Here is a 23,320-nt window from a genome sequence, read left to right as displayed (position 1 = left end):
GGCGTGGCTGAGATATGCTCCCCCTACCCCTGCCCATGCGCCATTACTGGAATGAGCTTGAAAGATTTGCCAAAGATGGACAGGGGCCGAGTCTAGGAGGGCTTCCCTGTGGGTCTTGCTGAATTCAGGGCTCTAGGCTCTGTTCATCTGGTTCCCAACAGGAGAACAGGTGTATTGCTTCAAGAGAGGCGCTGACAAGTGGTGGTCATGGTGGCGGATGGTGAGTGTGATGTAGATCACATGAGTTCTAGTGTCCCAGCTGGACGGGGGTTTGGAAATGGGATTCAGAGACCAGACACTGGGTTTTGGAGTCTGAAACCACAGAAGGTACACTGTGTTCAAGGCCTGCCTCCACCAAAAGCCTTGCTGTGTGGCCTCAAGCAAATCGCTTCCTATCTCCGGGCCTCAGTTTCCATTACTCTAAAATGGGAATTATAATCTCAGCCTAGCCCGGGGAATTAAGAGTCGAATGAAAAGGCTAGAAAGCTCCATCTGCTAAGAGATTATTTTAATTGAGGGAAACTGAGGCCCAGAGAGGGCAAGGGCCTTGCCGGATGTCACACAGCGAGCCCGTGAGGGAGCTGCAGGTGGAACCCAGGACTCCTCCTAGTTCACAGTAACTCCCCCCAGGGCTGGCGAAGGCCATTTCTCGCTGGACAAGGGGCCGGAAGTGGGGTCAAGGGTTTCGAAAGGGAGAGGCTGGAGAAGGGAGGGAGGCCCCGGCGCACGCCAAGGCTGAGATAAAAAAAATACAAAGCCCGCGATCCCCTCCCCGCCCGGCCCCCCAGGGTCCCTCCGAGTCCGCGTCCGCGTCCGCGCAGACCCGGCCGGCGCAGGCTGCAGTCGGTCCGCGAGCCGCCAGGGGGCGCGCCTGCCACCGGCCCGAGCGCGCCCAGCCGCCGCCGTCCAGCCCGTGGGCGCGGGACTCCGGCCAGAAGCTACCCCGACCTGCAGGAAACAAAGGCAGGTTAGGGAGGTGGACCCTGAAGGTCCGCGGGCAGAGGGGTCCGGCTGCCCTCCGCGCTGCCCCCTCCCCCTTCTGCCCCGACGGGACGCCCCAGTCCCTCCACCCCGCCCCAAGCCATGACCCACGTGTACAGAGGCTGCAGTTGTAAATGCGACGTCTTCTGGGGCGCCTGGTATCCGTAGGAGTCAAAGCCACCGATGAAGTCAACTGCGGAAGGGGAGGTGGCGCATAGTTAGGGATGGGCCTGTGGGGTAAGAGTTATGGGAGGCTGGGTCCTGAAAAGGAAGTATCTGAGGGCCAGACCGCCCCTCGCCCCCCCCCCCCCCGCCCCTACAGGGTCTTAGGGCGGGGCTCTGCAGCCCCATCCTGAGAGTCCGACCTATGCGGGAGCTCAGCCTGAGCGGGCCGAAGCCCAAGTGGATGGAGAGCAGGGGAGGGGGGGCGAGGCGTCCTTTCAGGGAGCAGGGCCTGCGCCACTTAAGGGGGCAAGACCTCGGAGGTGGGGGTGGAGGGTAGAGCGGGGATGCGACTGGGCACGGCAGGTGCTTGGTAGGGGCGAGCCTCGTGGAGCAAACTCCGAGGGCGCAACCTAAGAGGAGTGGGTAGAGAGCAGCGCTGCAGCCTGCACTGGTCACCTGGGTGTCTGGGTGACAGCCCGGGCCGCGCTGGCCGCGCAGACCCCCCCCTCCGCCGCCCCTTCACCCCCACCAAGAGGGGCCAGTTGGCCAACCCCCGGCTCCCTCCCGCCTAGGCCGCGCGGGGCTCTGTCCAGGGTGCTGAAGGCACGGGTGGTGCGTGGCCAGGCTTCCCCGTTCCCGAGGGGCTGGGCACTCACAGCTGTCCTCCTCCTCCAGGAACACTTTGCTCACGTAGCAGGCGAACACGAAGCCAAACAGCTGGGGGTGGAAGGAAAGAAGACAGAGACTCTTCCTCCACCCCCTGCCTGGCCGGGCCCAGTAGGATGGGAGGACGGGGTGGGCTAGGATGAAGGCCAACTCGGAACAGCTTCAAGTTAAATGACTGGGCCTTACAGTCAAACACAGCTGGCTCCATTCTCTGTTCTGCGAGTGGACTTGGACCAGTCATTATTTTATCTTTTTGAGCCTCGTTTTTCCCAGCCAGACTTGGACAATAGTTTACTGACTTAAGAGGAAAGAGGATTATGTGGTTTTGGGTGTGTGGAGTGCTGAGGCCAAGACTGGGAACTATATTACTATCTTGAGGCCACTCTTCTACTCTCACAACTCTACACAGCTGATGTGGTCACGCCTTTCTGTGAATAAGCATATAAGCTTGGAGAGGGCAAGTGACTTGTCCGAGGTCACACAGTGGATACACTGGAAACTGGGTTGACTCACAGTCTGACTCATTCTATTCATTCAACTTGCTCATCCTGGAATAGGGGCTGTCGCACGAGTGAAGGGAGGAGATACAAAATGTGAAGATGGATGGAGCCAGGCAGAGGCACAGGCAGGCTGGAAGGTCTAGGTTCTCCCCTTCTTAACTAGAGCTAAACAAAGGGGTTGGGGCAGACTCCACCTCTGGGGGTCTGTGGGCTAGGTGTGGGGGGGACGAGGGCAGGAGGACTCACAGCCAGGAAGATCTGCAGGGCACTGCTGAGTGCTTCGATGTAGGGATAGTCAAGCAGGCAGCCGGTGACAGAGATGACATGGTGGTCTTCCAGGGCCAGGCGGGAGTTCAGGACAGGGGTCACCAGGCAGCCTGGCCCATTCTCCATCCACCAGGAGCGATGCAGGGACGTGTTGAAGGTCATGATGAAGTCCCGGTCCTGGGGGCAGAGGGGCCTAGGATACTGAGCTGGGGCCAGGGGTGGGGGGCATCTTCCCCAGGCCCCAGGAAACCATATAAGATCTATGTCACACCTGGACTGTTGTGACAGCCTCCTCTCCTGGCTGGATTTGTAGGGCATGGAGGGAGTCTGTTTCTGCATGTCTATATTTGGCCAGTAGGTGGCGCTTGATGACTATGTAGGTCTCACCGTTCCATCAGAGATGGAAGGGGCTGGCTGACCCACACGAGCCCCAAAGTTTCAGGGATGCAAGGGACACTAACAGGGACCAAGTCTAGTTTCCCAGCCAGGGGTGAAATCCTCAATGTCGACACCTTCACAGCCCTTCAGTATCTCCACTGCTCTCTGGGTGTGGCCCCGGGGCAAACCTGCCCTCTCTAGCCCTTGGTACCCCCCACCAAAGTAGAGAAGGGGCTGGCCTAGATCAGAGGTTCTCACCCACAGCTCGAATCTCTGTTTATCGATCCATTCACTCATGCAGCCTGTTAATAAATATTCACTGAGTGCTGTCCAGGTGCCAAGTGCTGCTGAGATATATAATCTCATTTCATCCCCTCAGCAACCACACAAAGTGGTTATCTGTGCTTAGACAGGAAAACTCAAGCTCAGAGAGGGTAAGCCATTTGCTCAAGGTCACACAGCTTGGAAATGATGGAGCCGGGATTTAGATCTAGCAGAACTTACAAAGCCAATGCTCTCATTCATAATTTTTCCCTTCTTTATATACTAGTAATAGAAGTTGTGTCCTCTGGGCTTGCTCTTCCACAAGCTAAAAACTTCCCCCTTCTTCAGTAGTTCTGCATGAGACCTGGTCCATTCAATTGTCCCCAGTGTACTTCATCCCTTCCCCTTCTGAAAATATTGATCAGAACTGGACTCAAATCTTTGTGGCCTAAGCAGTACAAAATGCATAGCATTTTCACCTCCCCTGTACTGAACACGTGTGGGGCACTTGTTAGGGCCACTAAAGTGATTGGTTTCTACTGAGCCTGTGAACAAGTGGGACCCCAGCCCATTCTCACCCAGATGGCCCTTTAGTCTTATCTGCTCCATCATTTGTTTCTGAGGAGTGCAGAAGAGGCCAGAAACAAAAAAGTGGGGGTAAGTCTGGGGAGTACAGATTATTCGGGTGTGTGGAGGGAGATCTCATCAAGAGATGATGCCCCAACCAAACTAGGAGCCCCTGTGTAGGAGACAGGAACGGTCAGGCTCTGCCCTCTGGCATTGCCAGGCCTGAGGCTTACCTGGGACAGCTGTCCAACCTCCAGGTAGAAGCAGATGATAAATGCATTCCAGCCGACCCAGAGCACCAGCCAGGCTGCATACTGGGGAAAGGAGAGGTGGGATCAGGGTGGGCCTGGGGGAGTGTGGATGGGGCGCGTCAATGGAGATAGAGCTCAGGGACTGAGGAGACCTTTGCAGGGGAAATTATGACACTATCTCACTCAGAGAGCACTTTAGAGTTTAAAATCATTTTTACATCTTTTTGGTCCTTACAACAGCCCTGCATGGAAGGCCCTGTCCTTTCTCTAAAGATAACTAATGTAAGCCCTAGAGGGGAGGTTGAAGTTTTCCAAGATCACACAGCTAGGCAGAGAAAGGGCTGCTATTCAAGCTCCAGTCCTCTGGCAGCTAATCCGATGCCTTTTGCAGAGAACAACAGACAAGCCTGGCTCCGCAGAGCCGGAGTGGAGCTGGGTATTTCCACCCAAGTCCTGTGCCTGCCAATTCCAGTGCGGTCACCCGCCAGACAACGAAATCCTCAGGGGTGAGGAAACTAGACTTGGTCCCTGAGTGCCTGGGGCTTTCCTGAGAGCTGGAGAGCACGCTCCCATCCCAGGTGAGGCAGAGCTTTGGAAGGGCCCTGTTCACCCGGCTTCTGGAAGCTCAGCCTGTTGGAGGTGGGAGGAGCCCAAGAATGAGCCGGAGAGGGCTCTGGCGGGAGCGTGGCAAAACATGTCATTGTTATCACGGGTGTCAAGCATTTATGTAGTAAGGCTACTGAAAAGCCTTTTCCCTCAAAAGAGGCATGTGAATGGGTCACTGAGGGAGAACAGGGAGAAGGGTGGGCCCAGCTGAAAACAGGAGTTTAACAGAGACCATCAAGGCCCCAGGCTTGGAAAGAGGAAGCAGGAGGATGGAGCCAGGGACATGATCCCCTCCTGGGATGGGAGCACAGGAGACACTGGCCTCAAAGCCACACTGGCCACTCTAGCCCATGTTCTTGATGAACAGGAAAGGACGAAGGCCAATCCAGCCTTCTTAAAGCAACCTGAGAAGCTAAAGATGAAGTCTGTCCCCCCGCTGGCTTACTGAGGCAGCGTGGCCATGTATCGGGAGCCTTCGCTATGGATCTGATGTTCTCATCCTGCCACTTTTTAGCTGTGTGACCTTAGGAAGCCTCATAACCTCTCTGAGCCTCATTTCCCTGTCTGGAAAATGGAGATGGTAAGATATACCTCGCAGGGCTGTTGTAAAGATAAGTAAAACATGCGAAACTCTTAGCAGTGTGCTTGGCACGTGGTAGGCACTCACTACATGGCAGAGCTGGTTAATATTTGGATTTTCCCCTAGGAAATTCTTCAGGGAGAATATCAGCCTTGTCTCCCTGCTGAGCAGAGAAGCATTGGGATTTGAGCCAGGCCGGAGCTAAGACAGAGCAGGGGGCTGGGCACCCAGGGTAGGGGGCAGTTCTGGCTGGATGAACAGTGGGGGTGGATGGGAGGGGCCAAGTGAGCCATACCAGAATGAGGTACCGCGAGCGGTACTGCACGGTGCCAAAGATGCCCAGGATGACTGCCATGATGTGCAGGAAGTTGGCTAAGATAGGAGCCCACTGGTAGCCCAAGAAGTCAAAGATCTGCCGCTCCAGCGCAGCTACCTGTGGGAAAAAGCAGGCTGAGGCCAAGGTCACCGCCCAAAGGGGAAGGACAGGCACTCCTCCTTGACCTTGAGGAGCAGATGACACCATTTACCATGGTATCGAGCCACCATGGCCCGACTGGACACAAGTCTCAGAGCCATCCCGCCCCACCAGACTACAGGGATCTGGGGAGATGGAAGCAAGTCTGTGGGGATGAACTGAGACAGCCCCGATCATCACTTTGGGGATAGCTAACAGGAGAAGGGAGCAGGGTTCAGCACGCCTTCCTCCCCACTAGCACCCCTGCCCCCTGTGGGGCTCTGAGCGGGTAGAGTTAGGATCCAGACTGCCTCCCCCACCCCTGGCCAAGGGCCAAGCCCTGGCCCTGAAGGGCCCAGGAGAGTCCCTGGGCCTGAGTCACCTCTTCCAAGGACTCCTCTCTGGAAGTCCTGGCCCGTGGAATCCGTGTGCTGCAGAGAAAGGGATTTTTTTTACTTCCCTTCCCCAGGGTAGCTGCAGTAGGTTGCAAAATTGCCCTCAAGGTCTTTCTCTCCCTTTTTCCATGCTCTTTGGCAGTAGCCTCCCACACGAACACTGTGCTTGGTCATGTCACTTGCTTTGCCCAATGGGACTTTAGCAAGCACAGTGCAAGTGAAGACCCAAAAGAAATGCTTGTCCACTGGAGCTCGCCTACTTGCTACACTTGTAACACAGAGGACACTATGTGAAAGAGCCCCTGTGACCTGCTGGAGGGTGATAGGAGAACCAAACACTCCGCCCCCCTCCCCCCCACCGCCAGATGACAGCCCACCAACCATCAGACACATGAGGGAGGCCACTGTAGATCATTCCAGTGCTAGCCAACCCACCAACTGGCCAAAAACACATAGCCAGACCAGAAGAATCATCCATCGGACCTACAGAATCAAGAGCTAAATAAAATGATTGTTCTAAACTGCTGCTGGGGGATCCCTGGGTGGCGCAGCGGTTTGGCGCCTGCCTTTGGCTCAGGGCACGATCCTGGAGACCCGGGATCGAATCCCACGTCAGGCTCCCGGTGCATGGAGCCTGCTTCTCTCTCTGCCTGTGTCTCTGCCTCTCTCTCTCTCTCTCTGAGTGTGACTATCGTAAATAAATAAATTTAAAAAATAAAAAAAATAAAAATAAACTGCTGCTGGGCAGCACAGGTGGCTCAGTGGTTTAGCGCCACCTTCGGCCCAGGGTGTGATCCTGGAATCCTGGGATCAAGTCCCACGTCGGGCTCCCTGTGTGGAGCCTGCTTCTCCCTCTGCCTGTGTCTCTGCCTCTCTCTCTCCCTGTGTCTCTCATGAATAAATAAATAAAATCTTTTTAAAATAATTTAAAAAAATAAACTGCTGCTATGGAATAGTTTGTTACCCAGCAAAAGCGAGCTGATATAGGACTCAATCAACACTCTCTTGCCAGGAACTCCTGGCTCAATGTTTCAGCTGATACAGCTGAGAACTAAAGTGCCAATGACATCATTACTGACTGTCCAATACCTCTTCTCCTGGTGAAAGAATGCATCTCTTTGTGTGTGTGTTTTTTTTTAAAGATTTTATTTATTGTATTCATGAGAGATCAGAGAGAGAGGCAGAGACATAGCAAAGGGAGAAGCAGGCTCCCCATAGAGACCCTGGGATCACACCCTGAGCCAAAAGCAGACTCTAAACCACTGAGCCACCCAGGCGACCCGAACCCATCTCTCTGTTTTGGGAATCACTCCCAGACTTTTAGTCCATGTGGCTTGGGTGGGGCTGAGCCCACCTCTAATTTCAGCAGTGGGCTCATGACCAAGTCCTAACCAAATAATCGACACACAGGGATCTGTTCAGGGCTGGGCACTTGTCCTGCACCCTGTTCCTGAGAGTCACCCTGGAAAGTTGCTAGAGCAACTGGGGCAGATACTATCTGCCAGGGTATCTGAATGGGTAGAGTGTCACCTGGAGCTGTTGGTGGCCGTCTTTGCCATCTCAGAGGGACAACGTGCTTGAGGAGGAAGCCAAAGCTAAGGGACAGAGAGGGAAGAGTGAACAAGCAAGGGGAATGTCCAGGTCACATCGTTGTAGGTCTGAGGATCTAGAAAATGCCGAAAATGAATCTTCCCTCCTTGTAATCATGATTTCTGTCATTTGCAACCAAAACTCCTGATTAAAAAAGAAGGGGAGAGAAGAGGATCTGGCTGGGAAGGGATAGGGAAGATTCTGATCGAGAAGATCCCAGAAGCCGTTTTCCTAGCAGGGAGGCAGGAGGAGGTGGAGCTGATGCTACCACCACCCAGATGGCAAGGCGTGGGCAGAGACCCAGGAAGCTGCAGGCCCAGCCCTGGCACCCACCCACCTGGCACCAGCCTGCCTCTTGTTGGTGACTCCTCTTGTGGGGCCCTGAAGATTGTAAAGAGCTTTCCAAGTTCATCCCTCACTGGATACTCCTTGGCAGAGAGGCAGAGCTGAGATCATTATCTCATTCTCAAGAAAGAGACCATGAGGCTCAGTGAAGGGAAGTGACTTGCCCAAGGTCACACAGCAGGTAGGTGGCAGAGCCAGGCAGTCATTCTGCTCTTCTCTGCCACCTGGCCCATCTTGGCACCAACACCCCATCATCTTTCTCTGTTGGCACAGGCCTGGGAGTTAAGAGGTGTGGGTTCTGGCTGAGAGTCTGACAGACTCCTGGGTGACCAGACCACCTTCCCCACGGAGTCTCAAGCTCCTTCTTTTGTACGTAAGAGGCCACTGGACTATAGGACCTCTAAGGGCCCTTCCAGCTTTGATTCCAGCTGACCGTGGGGGAGACACTCCTCAGGTTGCTTCCTGCTCCCAACAGCTCCTGCCTGGCTTCTGCTCTTCTCCTCTCACCTCGAATCTGCCAGGCCTTGGGGAGCCTTGGGGTGGTTTGGGGCCCACTTGATGTTCTCAACTCAGCTGGCACCTGGTCCTGGCAGGGAGGCTGCCACCAGAGGATGGAGGAAGTGGCTGAGACAGACTTGCCCAGGCTCATGGTGTAGCTGGGAAGACATCTCACCTGGATATGCCTACCTACAGTATGGTATCACCCTGGCCTGCCCCTGGCCCTTGCTCCAACCCCTCTGGGTTCTCGGGGACCTCACTGAGAAAGTAGGCAGGGGGATAGTTACCACGAAAAGCTTTGGAGTCACTAAAATTCAGGTTCAAATTGCAGCTCTGTGTGACTTAGTTTGAGTTACTTTCCCTCTCTGAGACTATTTCTTCAGCTGTAAATAGGGAAGGCGATCCTTCCCCCAAGAAGTTGTTGTGAGGATACAGAGACATCACATAGACTAACAGACAACTAGATGTAATAAAAGGTGGCTCATTAGTAGAAGACTCAACAGTGGGAGCTTCTTAGTTGGGCACCGAAGGCTTGCTAGGAGCTGGCCCACACCTTTATCCCCAGCCAGCTCCTGCCCCCTTAAGGGGCTGAAATGACAGTTGAAGTCCTGCCTTCATTTCCCTTTTCCTATATGCAAGTCCTCCTTGGTCTTCAAAGTATACCACTATTCCCTCCTTTCTAGGAAGACCTCTCTGACTGGCCCAAGGAGCTGGCTCTTTCCCCACTGAAAATGGATCTGATCCCTGGCAGGCATCACTCTGGCCCCCCTCCACCCTCTTCCATCCTTGTTCACAGAGCATGTGGTCTGCGTCAGGTCCCCTGCTGGCTTGGCATGCAGAAGGGAATAGGCTGTGGTCCCTACCCTATGGGAACTCAGAGTCTAGTAAGGGAAGAGTGACAGTCACAAACCAGTGTAGTGAGTGGGGTCACCCAGACCTGAATGCTGCTGTCTCCCTGCCAGTGCTGAAAGCAAAGATAGATTTAAGTCCATGTATATACATTTTTAATTTTAATTTAATTTAAAATTAAAAAAAAATTATTTATTTATTCATGTGAGACACACAGAGAGAAACAGAAACACAGGCAGAGGGAGAAGCAGGCTCCTCACAGGGAGCCTGATGCAGGACTCAATCCCCAGACCCGGGATCATGCCCTGAGCCAAAGGCAGACGCTCAACCCCTAAGCCACCCAGGCGTCCCTTTTCAAATTTTTAAAAACTTAAAAATTTTTAAAAACATTTATTTATTCATTCAAGAGAGAGAGAGGGAGGGGGTAGAGAGTCTTTTTTTAAATTTTTATTTATTTATGATAGTCACAGAGAGAGAGAGAGAGAGAGGGGCAGAGACATAGACAGAGGGAGAAGCAGGCTCCACGCACCGGGAGCCCGACGTGGGATTCGATCCCGGGTCTCCAGGATTGCGCCCTGGGCCAAAGGCAGGCGCTAAACCACTGGGCCACCCAGGGATCCCGGGGTAGAGAGTCTTAAGCACAGAGCTCAATACGGAGCTCGATCTCATGACCCTGAGATTATGACCTGAGCTGAAACCAAAAGTCGGCCACTCATTCGACTATGCCACCCAGCACCCCCCAACTTTTTTTTAAAAGTGAACTCTATACCCAACATGGGGCTCCAACCCACATCCCTGAGATCAAGTCCTATGTTCTAACCGACTGAGCCAGCCAGGCGCCCCTCCATATATACTTTTTGAGATTCTGCGTCTTAAAAATAATCTCAATTCTAGAGTTATTTTTTATTAGAAAACCAAGTCAGATATTCCAGAACTTCTGCTTGTGCAGCTGTGATTTGTGGCTAATTAACAAATAAAGAACAAACAATTAGGAGGAATATCTTCCCCATCTGGTTGCACCACTTAGAACAATAATCTGAGGGCTGCAGTGACTGTAAATCCTAGTGGGCCTTGCTGTGTCTTGTTAGTTTGTTGGGAGGAATAGCGTGGAGACAACGGCAGCCTCCTTTGCAAAAATTTCAAGTGCACATGCACTAAAGGAAAAACTGACTCTGGGCTTTTTGTTTGTTTGTTTTTAACCTGGTCAGCCTGTAAACCAGGTCTTGAGTCTCTCTCCTCGGTGGGCCAGGACCAGGACAGAGCTCCTGTTGGCAGCTGATGTGGCCTCCTGCCTGATGGAGGAGGCGGGCCACCACCCCTGTCCAAGTGCTTTTTCTTTGCATTGTTGTTTTGTATTTTGTTTTAAGTAGGCTCCACAGCAGCGTGGAGCCCAACATGGGGCCTGAACTCATGACCCTGAGATCAAGACTTGAACGGAGATCAAGAGTTGGAGGCTTAACCGGCTGAACCACTTGGGTCCCCAGTAGTATGGTTTTTCTAAAACACAGAACTGGTTGAGTCACTCTGTCATCAGGGCAGCCCACAGAGCCTGGGGTAATCCTGGAGGAGGCCTTGGGCCTGCCAATGCCCCCCGAGAAGCAGGATGGGTGGCCTGACCATCCCAGAGTGACAATGAGAACAAGTCACCCATATTCTGTCTGGATCTGTCTAGACCTAAGGGGTAAGTCCCACGTGCCTGCCCCTCAGCTCTCTCCACCCTCCTCAAGGCCCTGTGCTGCTTCGCCTCACCCACCCGCCCTGCCCCCACCCCTTTCACGAGCCCTTCCAAACCAGCCTGTGCCCCTAAAAGCCTCAGCTCCTTCCCCAAGAGGTCCCCCTCCCTTACGTTTTGCACTCAAGGATGGTACTTTCTCTGTGCTCTTCTCATATCCCTGTTCCTCGGGCCCAAGGGTGAAGTGATATTTTTTGGGGTCCCTAAGTTGCTTGCAGAACTGGACAACGCTGTGCCCCTGGGGCTCAGGCCTTGTGGCTATTCCACTTCCTTCACCACTGACTTTGTCATCCATTCACCTCTGGGTCCTGCCCTGCCCTGCCCTGAAAGTGAGTTTCATCCCTGCATCATCCTGGTTGCCTTTGACATCATCCAGGGGCCACCCCCTTCCAGCAGCTCAACCTCTCAACTCTCAAACACCGTTCCCATGTCCTTTCCCTCCATTTCTCCTCCTCCACGGCCACGGCCACGGTATGGACTGTGGCATCACCACAGCTGCCCGCCTTCAAAGTCACCAATTTGACAGCCCCTGTTGGACCACTCCAGCTTGCTTCCCAACATCCCTGATGGTGATGGTGAAGACCCAGGCCCAGTGCCTCAGGTGCCCTGCCTCTCACCCTCCACCCCTCCCATTCCCTGGTTCCTCACATCACAGCTGGGCTTGCTGGGACCACACGATGCTTCCTCACTTGCACATGAGCTTCTCCTGGAATCCAAGCTCTCATACCGGCTGCCTTTCCATCACACCTGTCAGGAAAAGCCCACACCTGCACAAACCCAATTAACGATTTTCTCCCCACTTGCAAAACAGCCAAGTGCTGCTAGAGAAAGTCACCCCCCAGGCAGACAAAGTGCAGGACAGATGCAGATCCGTAATCACCAGCTCTGAGCGACCCCTGCTGCCCCACAACTAGGCTTCTCTGGGGAACTCCCTTTCCCCACTGACTGTTTCAGATCGGCCTCACTGTCCTTGACCCTCCTACCCCTGCAGCCTCATCTCAGAGGACCCGGCCTCTGCCTCCCCAGGCTGCCCCCTCCCCTGACCACTGCCTCCACCTACACTCTGGACCCCATCTCCTGTCTTCTCAGGAGCTCCCACCATCCTCAGACTCTCCTTGCCTGTACCTCAACCTCTTCCTCCTCCCAAGATACTTCTCACTGGCTCCTAAACACACTCAAGCCACTTTATTTAAAAATCATAATAATAAAAGAAAGAGGCCCCTCCTCCTCCACCAGCGAATGCCTCATCTATCTCAACGCTCCCAAGCCCAGAAGTGTTGAACGGCCTCCATGGCCAGCTCTGCCAGTAGCTCCTCTGCTCACATGCACACGACGATTTGATTCAGTGGTTAGGAGTGGAACCTCAGTGAGAATCCTGGTAACTCCCCTGCACCTCAGTCTTCTCACCAACAGAATGGGTGTAATTCCCAATACCTCCCTCGCACGGTTATGGAAAGATTCCATATTAATTTTTGTATATATTTAAAGTAAGCTCTATACCCAACGTGGGGCTCGAACTCACGACCCTGAGATCAAGAGGTGCATGTTCTACCGACTGAGCCAGCCAGGCACCCCATTTCTTTTTCAGTATTATTTAAAATTCTATTCTGCTGCAGGACTCCATGCCCGCCACTTGCCTTACTCTCTCCACGGCACTTATCCTAGACTAATGTACTACCCACTCTCTTTCCTTGACTCTTGGGTTAGAAGGTAAACTCCGCAGGAGCAGGGATTTCTGCCTGAGGTGGTCATGGCTGCATTGCTGGTGCTGAGAGCCATGCCTGGCACACTGCAGGTGCCAATGTTGCACTTGGTCTCCCCCTTCCCTGGCCACTGCTGATTTGGGTGCAGATCATCCTCCCATGCAGCCAGGCCCCCAAGTGTCAGAACACCCCAAGGCCATTTCCTGGGCCCTCTTTCTGCTCCATTGTCCAAGCAAACACACACCCACCCCTGCTTCAGGGGTTACCTGCCCGTGTTTCAGCCTCCAGCCCCTTTATAACTGGCTACTCATTGGATGGCTCATCATGAACTTACTTACACCCAGACTCGGTCCATTTCCAGTGTTTGGGCCCCATGATGTGTCCAGCTACAAAAGCCAGAAAGCTAGACTTCAGGTCCTGGTCTCCCTCCTGCTTTTCTGAATCCCTCACATCTGGCCACTTTCTCCTGTCACCGTCCTCTCATCTGGCCATTATAATACCATCAGCTCCCCTCCTGTCCAGCCCAGGCCCCCCAGCCTACCTGAAGCCTAACCCGCCCCTCTCCTTTCCCAAGTGAAGCCACCATGAAGCTCCCCTGCGGCCCTTCCCCTTGCCCTTCGCTCCCCACCCCCACTCGATTATTTATTTATCGGGTAGCTGCCAGCCAAGGGGGATGCGGTTGCCATGGGAACCTTCAGCCCTGAGTCAGGGCTGCCTCTGTTCTCAGTAGGATGCTCTAGTCTGTCTAGCCGCCAACCCCAGGACCCAACCCCAGGTGGGGCCAAGGGATGAATGATGCAGATGGGCCCACCCCAGCCCCAGGAAGCTGGCTGGGAGAGAGGGTGGAGAGAGGGCCGGGCTCTGGGCCACAGAACCCATCAGAAGCCTCTGGTGCCTAAGCCCTTGCCAGCCAATTCTGCAAGTCAACTACTTTCTTGGCCAAAATTCCAGCCATATCACGGCGGCACTTAGACATGGAAGTCAGGCCATCAGACGGAATGATGAGAGAGGCGGTCCCTGAAGTTTCTAAAGAATGGTTTGGCCCAGTCAAGGGCTGAGGTGGGAAGGGCTCCCCATTTGGGGTCTAGCAAATGTGAGTTCCATCCCCAGTCAGTCTCTGATTCACTGTGTGACCTTGGGAAAATTAATCCCCGTCTCTGACCCTGACGATTCAGGTCATGCATGGAAAGCTCTCAGCCTAGCGCCTGGCACACGGTTGGTACTCTGTATATGGCAACAGCCTTTGCTGCAATCCCAAATTCAAGCTCCCCTTCTCCCAGTGGATTTCTGAGGCAGCTGACAAAATTAAACCCGACTCAGCCCCTCATCCATGAAATGAGGGAGTGGGACTGAAGCCAGACAGGAGGACCCCTGGAGATCCACCAGTCCAACCCCCTCATCAGGGAGGTGAGCAAACTGACAGCAGTGAGCTCTGCAAGAGGAAGGGTCTTCTCATTCTCCCTGAGCTCTGCTCCCATCTCCAAGGTCCATCTAGGGCAATGCCCTTTGAGCAGGAGTTGAAAGTCACAGGGACCAGGCAGTCTACGGCAGGGTCAGGGAAAGCTGGCCTAGCAGTTCCCTGAACAAATATTTCTTGAGCATCTATTATGCACCAGGCCCTGTGCAGAGTATATGGTGATGAACAGGCTGGTGTGGGGCCCTCCTCAGAGAGCTCAAGTCTGGACACAAACAGCACAGTCCTCTAGGAGCTGATGACGGGGGCTTCTCTGCCAGATTCCCCATCCACTGTGTGTACTGACCTGTGGGGACTCTTTCCTGCACTCAACACACACACACACATGCATGCACGCATGCACACGCGCACACACACACACACTCCTTGCCCCTTCCTGAGCTCCTGCAGCCCCTCTCTGCCCCATCTTGATTCCTTCTAGAAAATGGACAAGGTTATCACTGTTAAGTGAAAAGAAAAACAACAACAACAACAACAACAACAACAACCACACAAGCAAAAACCAAGCTGCAGAACAATAGGATTCCATTTATGTGTTAAACAAAAAACAAAGCCAAAAAAAAAAAAAGAAAAGAAAAGAAAAGAAAAAGATACGAAGTGTGTGTCAATGCAGAATCAAGAGGCCAGGAAACACACAACAAAGGTTATGAGAAATCCTTTCTAAGGAGTGACAATGGGGACACGGGGAGACTTCTACTTTTATTTATACTTCTGTATTTTGGAATTTTTTACAACAAAGATTTTTCAAAAACGTTAAGAAATGTTTTTCAATGTTGATTCATGTGAAAAAGCAGTTAAAGTGGCTCAGAGGATCCGAGGTCTCCTTCTTCGTCATGAACGTGCTGTGGGGTCCTGGGCAAGTCTCTCCCTCTAGGCCTCAATGTTCTCATCTGTACACTGGGGGCCTCAGTAGCTCCAAGTCACTGTCTGGGCCTGGCGGTGCTACAGCCTGCCTATGGGCAGAGGGAATGGGCCTTGGGGTCCTGTGACCCCTGCTGGGTGATAATGGCCCCATTTCCCCAGAAGCTTTTTTTTTTTTTTTCTTTTTTTTTTTTTGCAGAAGCCTAGGTTCTGCTTGGGTCATGCAGCCCTGCTTCTGCCTGACTACACCCAAATGTCCCCACCTCTCCTCAGGTTCCACTGGACAAGGGCCCGGGGCCCCCTACAGCTCTAGGGCAGCCACCGCGGTATGAAGCTTCTCTTTTCACAGAGGAGGCTCAGAGTGGCCCCCGAGGTCACTCAGAAAGTGGCAGAGCTCAGGTTCAAGTGCCGTGGTCCCTAGGCACACGTTTGGCGCACCCACCACCCCTCTCTCCAGAGCCAGTCAGAGGGGCCCCAGGAAGGGGCAGAGTCACCCAGCCCCGACTCCGGGGGCAGTGACATAACAGCTAATGCTTATTAACCTATCAGTGCCAGACACTATGCTGAGTACTTCACATCTGGCCAGTTGTTCATTCTGCAAACAGCTCTCCAGGGCCTTTCATGGGTTGAGAGCTGAGAAGTCAGTGGGGAATGTAGAGGACCTGGTTCCTGTCCTCATGGGATGACAGTCCTGCCTGTTGCCTCCTCAGTGAAGAGGCCAAATCACCTGCCCAGCCCCGAGAGCAGGAGCAGTGGAAGAGGGGCAAGACGAGGGGGATGTTCTTTTCCATTAGAAGACCTCTCTCAATGGGCTTCAGAACAGTGGGATCAATTATTGAGCACCCACTGTATATCACCGCTCATACTCAGGTTTCTTAATCCCACTCTCATTGCTGGGTGAGGAAATTGAGGCCCAGGGAAGTAGAGGGGCTTGCCCCAGGACACACAGAAGAGCTGAGACTGCAGCCAAACCCTCTGTATTCCTTACCACGTGGCTTTCTGATGCCTGGTCACCGGGGTAGGTCGCACACCCTGGCAGTTGGGAAGCTCACCCCTTGTAGCCCTGCTCCTTCCTCCTGAGGACAGCTTTCCCAGCCCCCCAGCCCCCAGCCTGCCATCTGTCTGTCCTTATGCCTTCCTGCTGTGGCCCAGCCCTGTACCTCAGCTGGGCCTGGGGGAACTAGGGAGCAGCTGGTCACTAGCTTGTGCGTAATTAGCCCTCCGAGACCAGCCTGGAGCTTAAGGGAGGCCAAGGACTGTCTCTGAGGGCTGGTTGGGGCCAGCCCAGGTTCCTGAAAGAGGCAGCCGCTGAGGCTTGGCCTGTCTCCATGGCAACCCCACCCCGCATCCCAGTGACTGGTGACCCTTCCCAGCTGGGGGACTCCTCAGACCCCTCTGGGCAGATCCATCCTACTACACCTCTGATCGGGCAGCTCCATTAGATCAGCCCTGCGAGTGGTCCATTAGCATATATCTACATTAATTTGCATAAACCCAGCCTAGAAGCCCAGGGTGAGACCAAGGTCAGTCTAAAATCAAAGGGTCCCTCTGAATCGAATGAATCTTTGGGCCTCTCTCTTCATCCCCAATCTGATGCAAACCCACAGGCATCACAGCGGTAGGTCATGCGGGCCATGCAGAGAGGGGCCTTCAGGACAGCTGGTCTGACTCAGTCCCCTCCTCTGCAGGACAGCGACCAGGATGTCTACTTCACAGCAAGCCTGGTCCTGTCCCATGCTCTTTGACCTCTAATCTCCACTCCTGGAGCTCCTTACTTTCTACCTGTGGGGCAGGCCCCTCTTCCAGGCCTGGAAAAGCCCGAAGGAGTCCTTCAGAGCTGCCCCTGGGATCTGGGGCTCCGGTGCCCCTGCCTTCTGCCAGGCCTTCCTGCCCTAACTTCTGGGGTCTGGCAGGAAGTGGATTAGAAGCTGGCTGGCTACCAGCTCTGGCCTTTCATCACCACCAGCTTTGCCCTTGTGCTGGTTCACAGTGGGGAGCAGGGGATGGCTGACCTGCCTCTGCCCACCAGCACCACTGGCTCCAGGAAAACCTGGAACACTTGGTTTTCTTTGGAAAACCACAAGAGGCAGTTTAACACAGTGGGCAGAGGGTGTGCTTGGGTTTATCTTCCCTATGAGCCTCAGTCTCCCCATCTGTAAAATGGGGATAACACTCTCCACACTTCCTGGAAATACTGTGAAAATTAAATGAGATAATGTTTGTCAAGTGCCTGACATGGTAAGCGCTCCTTAAATGTTAGCTATTGTTATTTCAATAATGACAGTGAGGAGAAAGGGCCCAGGAAGGGTTCACAGAGATGATCTTTAGTTTTGTCCTTGAACTGGCTATAATAAAGACACGACATGCTCTGGATGTCCCTCAGGAGGGTATGCAGCAAATGATGGCACCTCCACACCGCAGGACATGACATAGCCACTATAACAGGGTTTGCAGAGGGCCAAGTGGTTTGGTGTGAAAAGGCAGGCTGTAGGGCCCTTTGAGTAGTAGGATTCTATTTTTGTGCAGAAGGAAAATAGTTATCAAGCTCTTGGAGAGTAGGATAAGGGGTGAGTCTTTAAGATTCAACCAGAGATATCTGAGTTAAGGGTTTTACATTGAGGAGTAAGACTTTCATAAGAGAAAACAAAATAGAGAAGAAGTTAAGAGAAGACAAACAAGCATGGGCAAAACTGGGGAGGTGAAGGCAGGGTGACAAACCATTTTGGTTTGCCTGGGACTGGGGCTTTCTTGGGGTATAGCATTTTAAGGGATAAAACCCAAAGTTCTGGGCAAACTCAGACAAGTGGGTCATCCCAGATGTGGGGGTATGGACCACCTGGGGGCTTGGGAGTGTAAGGAGTGGGAGGGCAGAGAAGACATGGGGCTGGGCCTCAGACCCAGGCTTCATCCCACGGGCCCCTAGGGGCCAGAGTAGTTTCAGCAGAGGGATGAGGCAGCGGGGCACTTTGGGCATGGTGCTCTTTGGCTAAGTAAAGAGGAGCTAGAGGTGGGTGGTCAGGTGGGGATGCCAAGGCCTTACTTGGAAGACTAAGGGCAGGGCCCAGAATCCCTCTCTGTGCCTAGGGTCCCACTCTCCCAGGACTCTCCCCTTCTTGCTGAGGTCCATTCTACCTCTGCCTATGTGCTCATGCCCAGACTGTTGGGGTACCTCCAGTCCCATGCCCCAGATGCCAAGACCCCCAGCAGGCCCTGGAGTGGGCAGCAAAGGCCTGGGATGAGGGAGCCCTCTGAAGAGGAGCACTTCAGGAATGGAGGGGAAGACAATGCAGGCAGAGAAAATCCAGCAACACACAGGCTCTCCCAGAAGACACCGGCTACAGATCGATGGACTTCTGGATAAATAAAAAGGTGATTAATCAGATTTCCCATTAGGTACAATGAATGACACCATAGAATTATGCCAAAAACCGGTGGCAGAAAGCAGGGAGAACTGAGACCACCCTGAGAATTGTAGGCGTGGCTATAGGCTATAGGTGGGGTGAGGGAAAGACCAGAAGGTTGATGCAAACCCAGGAGTTAAATAGGCCCAGCATTTGATGGCCCAGTAGTTATCAGCTCAAGCTTTGGAGTCTGGCAGACTGGGGAGGGAATCCTAGGTCTCACTTATAAGCTGTAGGACCTGAGGAAGTTTCCTTGTCTGTAAAATGGGAACACAACTACTGTTCATACCCATGTCCTGGGGTCGTGTGAGGACTCAGTAACATGATGGGAGTACAGACCTTGGCATATAGTAAGTGCTCAATAAATTCTCATTGACTGGTCCCTTATCCTCTTTGGATCTTAATTTCTCATCGGCAAATAGGGAATAATAATGTCCTGACTTATTCACAGAGACACTGGGAGGATCAACTAATATCACAGCCATGAATGCAGTTTATACACTATAATGTGCTTTTCAAATTGTAAAGTACTGTGCTCGCATCATCATTATTAGGATAATAAAGTCCTTGGTTTCATACCAAGGTCAGATTCCTGATGCTTGTTTCCCAAGAAGCTATACCATGCAGTGCTTGAAAGTGTGGCCTAGGAGCCAGACTGGGTTTGAATCCTACCTTTACACTTATTAGGCTATGTGACCTTCAGCAAATCACTTAACCTCTCTGTGCCTTAACTTCTCCATCTATAAAATGGGGATAATGATAATAGCACACATTTCATGGGATTGTCCTGAGACCTACATGAGGGAATATGTGTAAAATGTTCAGAACACTGCCTGGCCCACTGTCACGGGTTAAACATTAGTTGCAGTAAGTTATCCATAGTGAGGACACTGGGTCTGGGTCTCCAACAGACTCAAGTTTTGAAGAAGAGACCACTACTGTCCTCGGGTACACGCCCCTTTGAGGCCAGGAAGCCCTCTCCCCAACCCATTCCATCCAGTCCAGCAGCTGCCTGACCCAGCCTGGCCCCTTCTCCATCCAGAATCTTCTCATTCACCCACCAAGCATTCACGGACACTGACTCTGCACTAGGCCTGCACTGGCTGCATGGACCCACAGACTTCAAGGGTCAGTTTGGTATAACTCCAGAGAAGAGAGCAGGGACTTCGCGTCAGGGGCTTGCATGGAGCCCACGATGGACACGCTGCTTTGTGTCCATCCATTTTACTCCCTCCTCTCAACTCCTGAGAGCTGTCATTTTCCATGTGTAGAAACAGAGGCCCGAGGGGGTGTGTAAGTGGTGGAGACAGGATTCGCATCCAGCTGTGTCAGGGTGAAAATATTCACAAAGTGAGCTATAGATTCAGTGCAATCTCTATTGAAATTCCAACTACTTTTTTTTTTTTTCATAGAAATAGATAAGCTGGTCCTAAAATTCACAGGAACATTCAAGGGACCCTGAACAGTCAAAATAATCTTTTTTTTTTTTTTTTTTTTTTTGAGACAGAGAGTGAGAGAAAGAAAGACAGAGTGCACAGATGAAAGCAGACCACCTGCTGAGCAGGGAGCCTATGACCCTAGGTCCTAGGACCCTGAGACCATGACCCAAGCTGAAGGCATATGCTTAACTGACTGAGCCACCCAGGCGCCCCCAAGAAAGCATACTCTTTTCAACAAAGGGCACTGGGATACCTGTAAATCTATATACAAAAGAATGAAGTTGGACCTCTACCTCACACCATATGCAAAAACTAACTCAAATGGATCATACACCTAAACGTAAGAGCTAAAACTATAAATCTCTCAGAAGGAACCATAGGTGTAAATCCAATTGACCCTGGAATAGGCATGTGTTAGAAAGGACAGCAAAAGCACAAGCAGTGAAAGAAAAAACTAGGTAAATTGAATGTCATCAAAATCAAAACCATTTAAACATTAAAGGACATAATCAAGAAAGTGGAAGCCAACCCACAGGACAGGAGAAAATATTTGCAAATCAGATAAGGGTCTAGAGTCCAGAATATATAAAGAATTCTTACTATTCAGCAAAATAATGAATAATCCAAGAAAAAAATAAGCAAAGGATTTGAAAGGAATTTCTCCAAAGAAGATGAAAAAAAAAAAAAAAGGCCAATAAGCACATGGAAAGATGCTTAATGTCATTAGACATTAGGAAAATGTAAGTTGAAAGCACAATGGGGGACGCCTGGGTGGCTTAGTAGTTGAGCGGCTGCCTTGGGACCAGGGCGTGATCCCGGGATCCAGTTCCACATCGGGCTCCTTGCAGGGAGCCTGCTTCTCCCTCTGCCGGTGTCTCTGTCTCTCTCTCTGTGTGTCTCTCATGAATAAGTAAATAAAATCTTAAAAAAAAAGAAAAGAAAAGAAAAAAGAAAAGGAAAGAAAAAAGAAACCACAATGAGATACTATTTTATACCCATAAGGATAGCTAAAATAAAAAAGACAGGGGGCCTAGCTGGTTCAACAGGAAGATGCATGGCTCTTGATCTCGGGGTCATGAGTTTGAGCCCCATGTTGGGTATAGAGATTACTTAAATAAATAAATAAACTTTAAATTAAACATAGGTATATGGCTCAGCAATTTATTCCTAGGTAAGGGGCACCTGGGTGATGCAGTCAGTTAGGCATCTGACTCTTGGTTTCGGCTCAGATTGTGATTTTGGGGTTGTGGGACCGAGCCCTACATCAGACTCTGCGCTGGGCTGAGTCTACTTAAGACAGTCTCTCCCTCCGCCCCTCCCTATCTCTAAAATAAATAAATAGGAATCCCTGGGTGGCGCAGCGGTTTGGCGCCTGCCTTTGGCCCAGGGCGCAAACCTGGAGACCCAGGATCGAATCCCACGTTGGGCTCCCAGTGCATGGAGCCTGCTTCTCCCTCTGCCTGTGTCTCTGCCTCTCTCTCTCTCTCTCTCTGTGTGTGACTATCATAAATAAATAAAAATTAAAAAAGAAAAACAAATGTATTCCTAGGTAGATACCTGGAATTGAAAACGAAGTTCACATAACCCTTGTTCAGAAACGTGTGTAGCAGCATTATTCACAGCAGTCACAATGGAAACAACCCAAACTTCATTAACTGACTAATGGGTAAACAAAATATGATATACCCATTCACGGAACATGAAGCCATAAAAAGGAATGAAGTACTGATACAGACTACAACAAGCATCAACTCTGAAAATATTATGCTGTGGGGCGCCTGGCTGGCTCAGTTGGTGGAGCATGTGACTCTTGATCTCAAGTTTATGAGTTCAAGCCCCATATCGGGTGTGGAGCCTACATGAATGAATGAATGAATGAATGAATGAATGAATGAATGAAAAAAGTATTATGCAAGTGAGAGAAGGCACTCACAAAGGACTGCATATTGTATGGCTCAACTTCTAGGAAATGTCCGGAATAGACCAATCCAGAGAGACAATGCAGATTCGTGGTAGCCAAGGGCTGGTGGGAGGGGACAATAGGGAGTGACTGCTAATGGGTTTGAGGTTTCTTTTTGGGCTGGTGAAAATGTTCTGGAATCAGAGTGTGGTGATGGCTGCATAACAGTGTGAACACACTAAAAACTCTCAATTGGGGCAGCCCGGGTGGCTCAGCGGTTTAGCGCCACCTTCGGCCCAGGGCTTGATCCTGGGGACCTGGGATCCAGACCCACGTTGGGCTTCCTGCATGGAGCCTGCTTCTCCCTCTGCCTGTGTCTCTGCCTCTTTCTGTCTCTCCTGAATAAATAAAATCTTTAAAAAATAAAAATAAAATAAAAACTCTATAAATTGTTTTTTTTTTTTAAAGATTTATTTATTCATGAGAAACACGGAGAGAGAGAGAGAAAGAGAGAGGCAGAGACACAGGCAGAGTGAGAAGCAGGCTCCATGCAAGGAGCCCGATGCGGGACTCGATCCCAGGTTCCCAGGATCACACCCTGGGCTGCAGGCGGCGCCAAACTGCTGCGCCACCGGGGCTGCCCAATTGTTTTGTTTTTTTAAAGATTTTATTTAATTGACAGAGAGAGAGAATGAGCAGGGAGGAGAGGCAGAAGCAGAACCCCTTTGAGCTGGGAGCCTGATGTGGGGCTCACTCTCAGGACTCCAGGATCATGACCTGAGCCAAAGGCAGGTCCTTAGCCGACTGAGCCACCTAGGGGCCCCAAAAGATTTTATTCTTTTTTTTTTTTTTTTAATTTTTATTTATTTATGATAGTCACAGAGAGAGAAAGAGAGAGAGGCAGAGACATAGGCAGAGGGAGAAGCAGGCTCCATGCACCGGGAGCCCGATGTGGGATTCGATCCCGGATCTCCAGGATCAAGCCCTGGGCCAAAGGCAGGAGCCAAACCGCTGCGCCACCCAGGGATCCCAAGATTTTATTCTTTAAGCAATCTCTACACCCAACGTGGGGCTCAAACTCACAACCCCAGATCAAGAGTCACATGTTCCATGGACTGCATCAGCCAGACACTCCCTAAGGTGGTGAATTTTATGTTATGGGAATTATACCTAAAAAAAAAAAAAAATGAAGAAGAAGAAAGCATAGCTCTCAGCCTCATTCAGTAGGGGATGGAGGGAGAGGGAACCAAGCACACACACAAACGCACATGCAGCAGAATTATTGTTGTGCTAAGTGTCTGAAGGAGGGGTTGACAAAAGTGGTCAAGGAAGACCTCCTGGAGGAAATGATCCGAAGGAAGAGGGGTTAGCAAGGTAAGGAGGAGAGTGAAGAACAGGCAGCAGGGAAAGCATGTGCAAAGTCCTGCGGTAGGAGGGAGCTTGGCAAGTGGAAG

General features: G+C 51.8%; 1 protein-coding gene across 3 annotated transcripts in view; it reads right to left on the bottom strand.

The window, feature by feature from the left end:
- Positions 1-491: 491 nt before the first annotated feature.
- The window catches only part of NKAIN1 (sodium/potassium transporting ATPase interacting 1), a 40,561-nt gene continuing 17,732 nt past the window's right edge, over positions 492-23,320 (bottom strand). The window contains exons 1-7 of one of the 3 annotated variants that reach the window (XM_077898778.1): positions 6,062-6,177; positions 5,521-5,658; positions 4,022-4,102; positions 2,559-2,756; positions 1,803-1,863; positions 1,093-1,174; positions 492-948 (exon numbers count right to left, since the gene is read on the bottom strand). In XM_077898778.1, coding sequence (XP_077754904.1) covers positions 939-948; positions 1,093-1,174; positions 1,803-1,863; positions 2,559-2,756; positions 4,022-4,102; positions 5,521-5,580 — 492 coding nt within the window. In that variant the 5' untranslated portion in view covers positions 5,581-5,658; positions 6,062-6,177 and the 3' untranslated portion in view covers positions 492-938. Of the gene's footprint in view, positions 949-1,092; positions 1,175-1,802; positions 1,864-2,558; positions 2,773-4,021; positions 4,103-5,520; positions 5,659-6,061; positions 6,178-23,320 lie in introns of those variants that run through there. The other 2 variants (XM_077898777.1, XM_077898779.1) reach the window with 2 other exon arrangements.

This window comes from Canis aureus, chromosome 5 (genome assembly GCF_053574225.1).
Source record: "Canis aureus isolate CA01 chromosome 5, VMU_Caureus_v.1.0, whole genome shotgun sequence".
Taxonomy (NCBI): Eukaryota; Metazoa; Chordata; class Mammalia; order Carnivora; family Canidae; genus Canis; species Canis aureus.
Note: the sequence above shows the minus strand (reverse complement) of the source record. Positions and strands in the feature narration are given on the sequence as shown.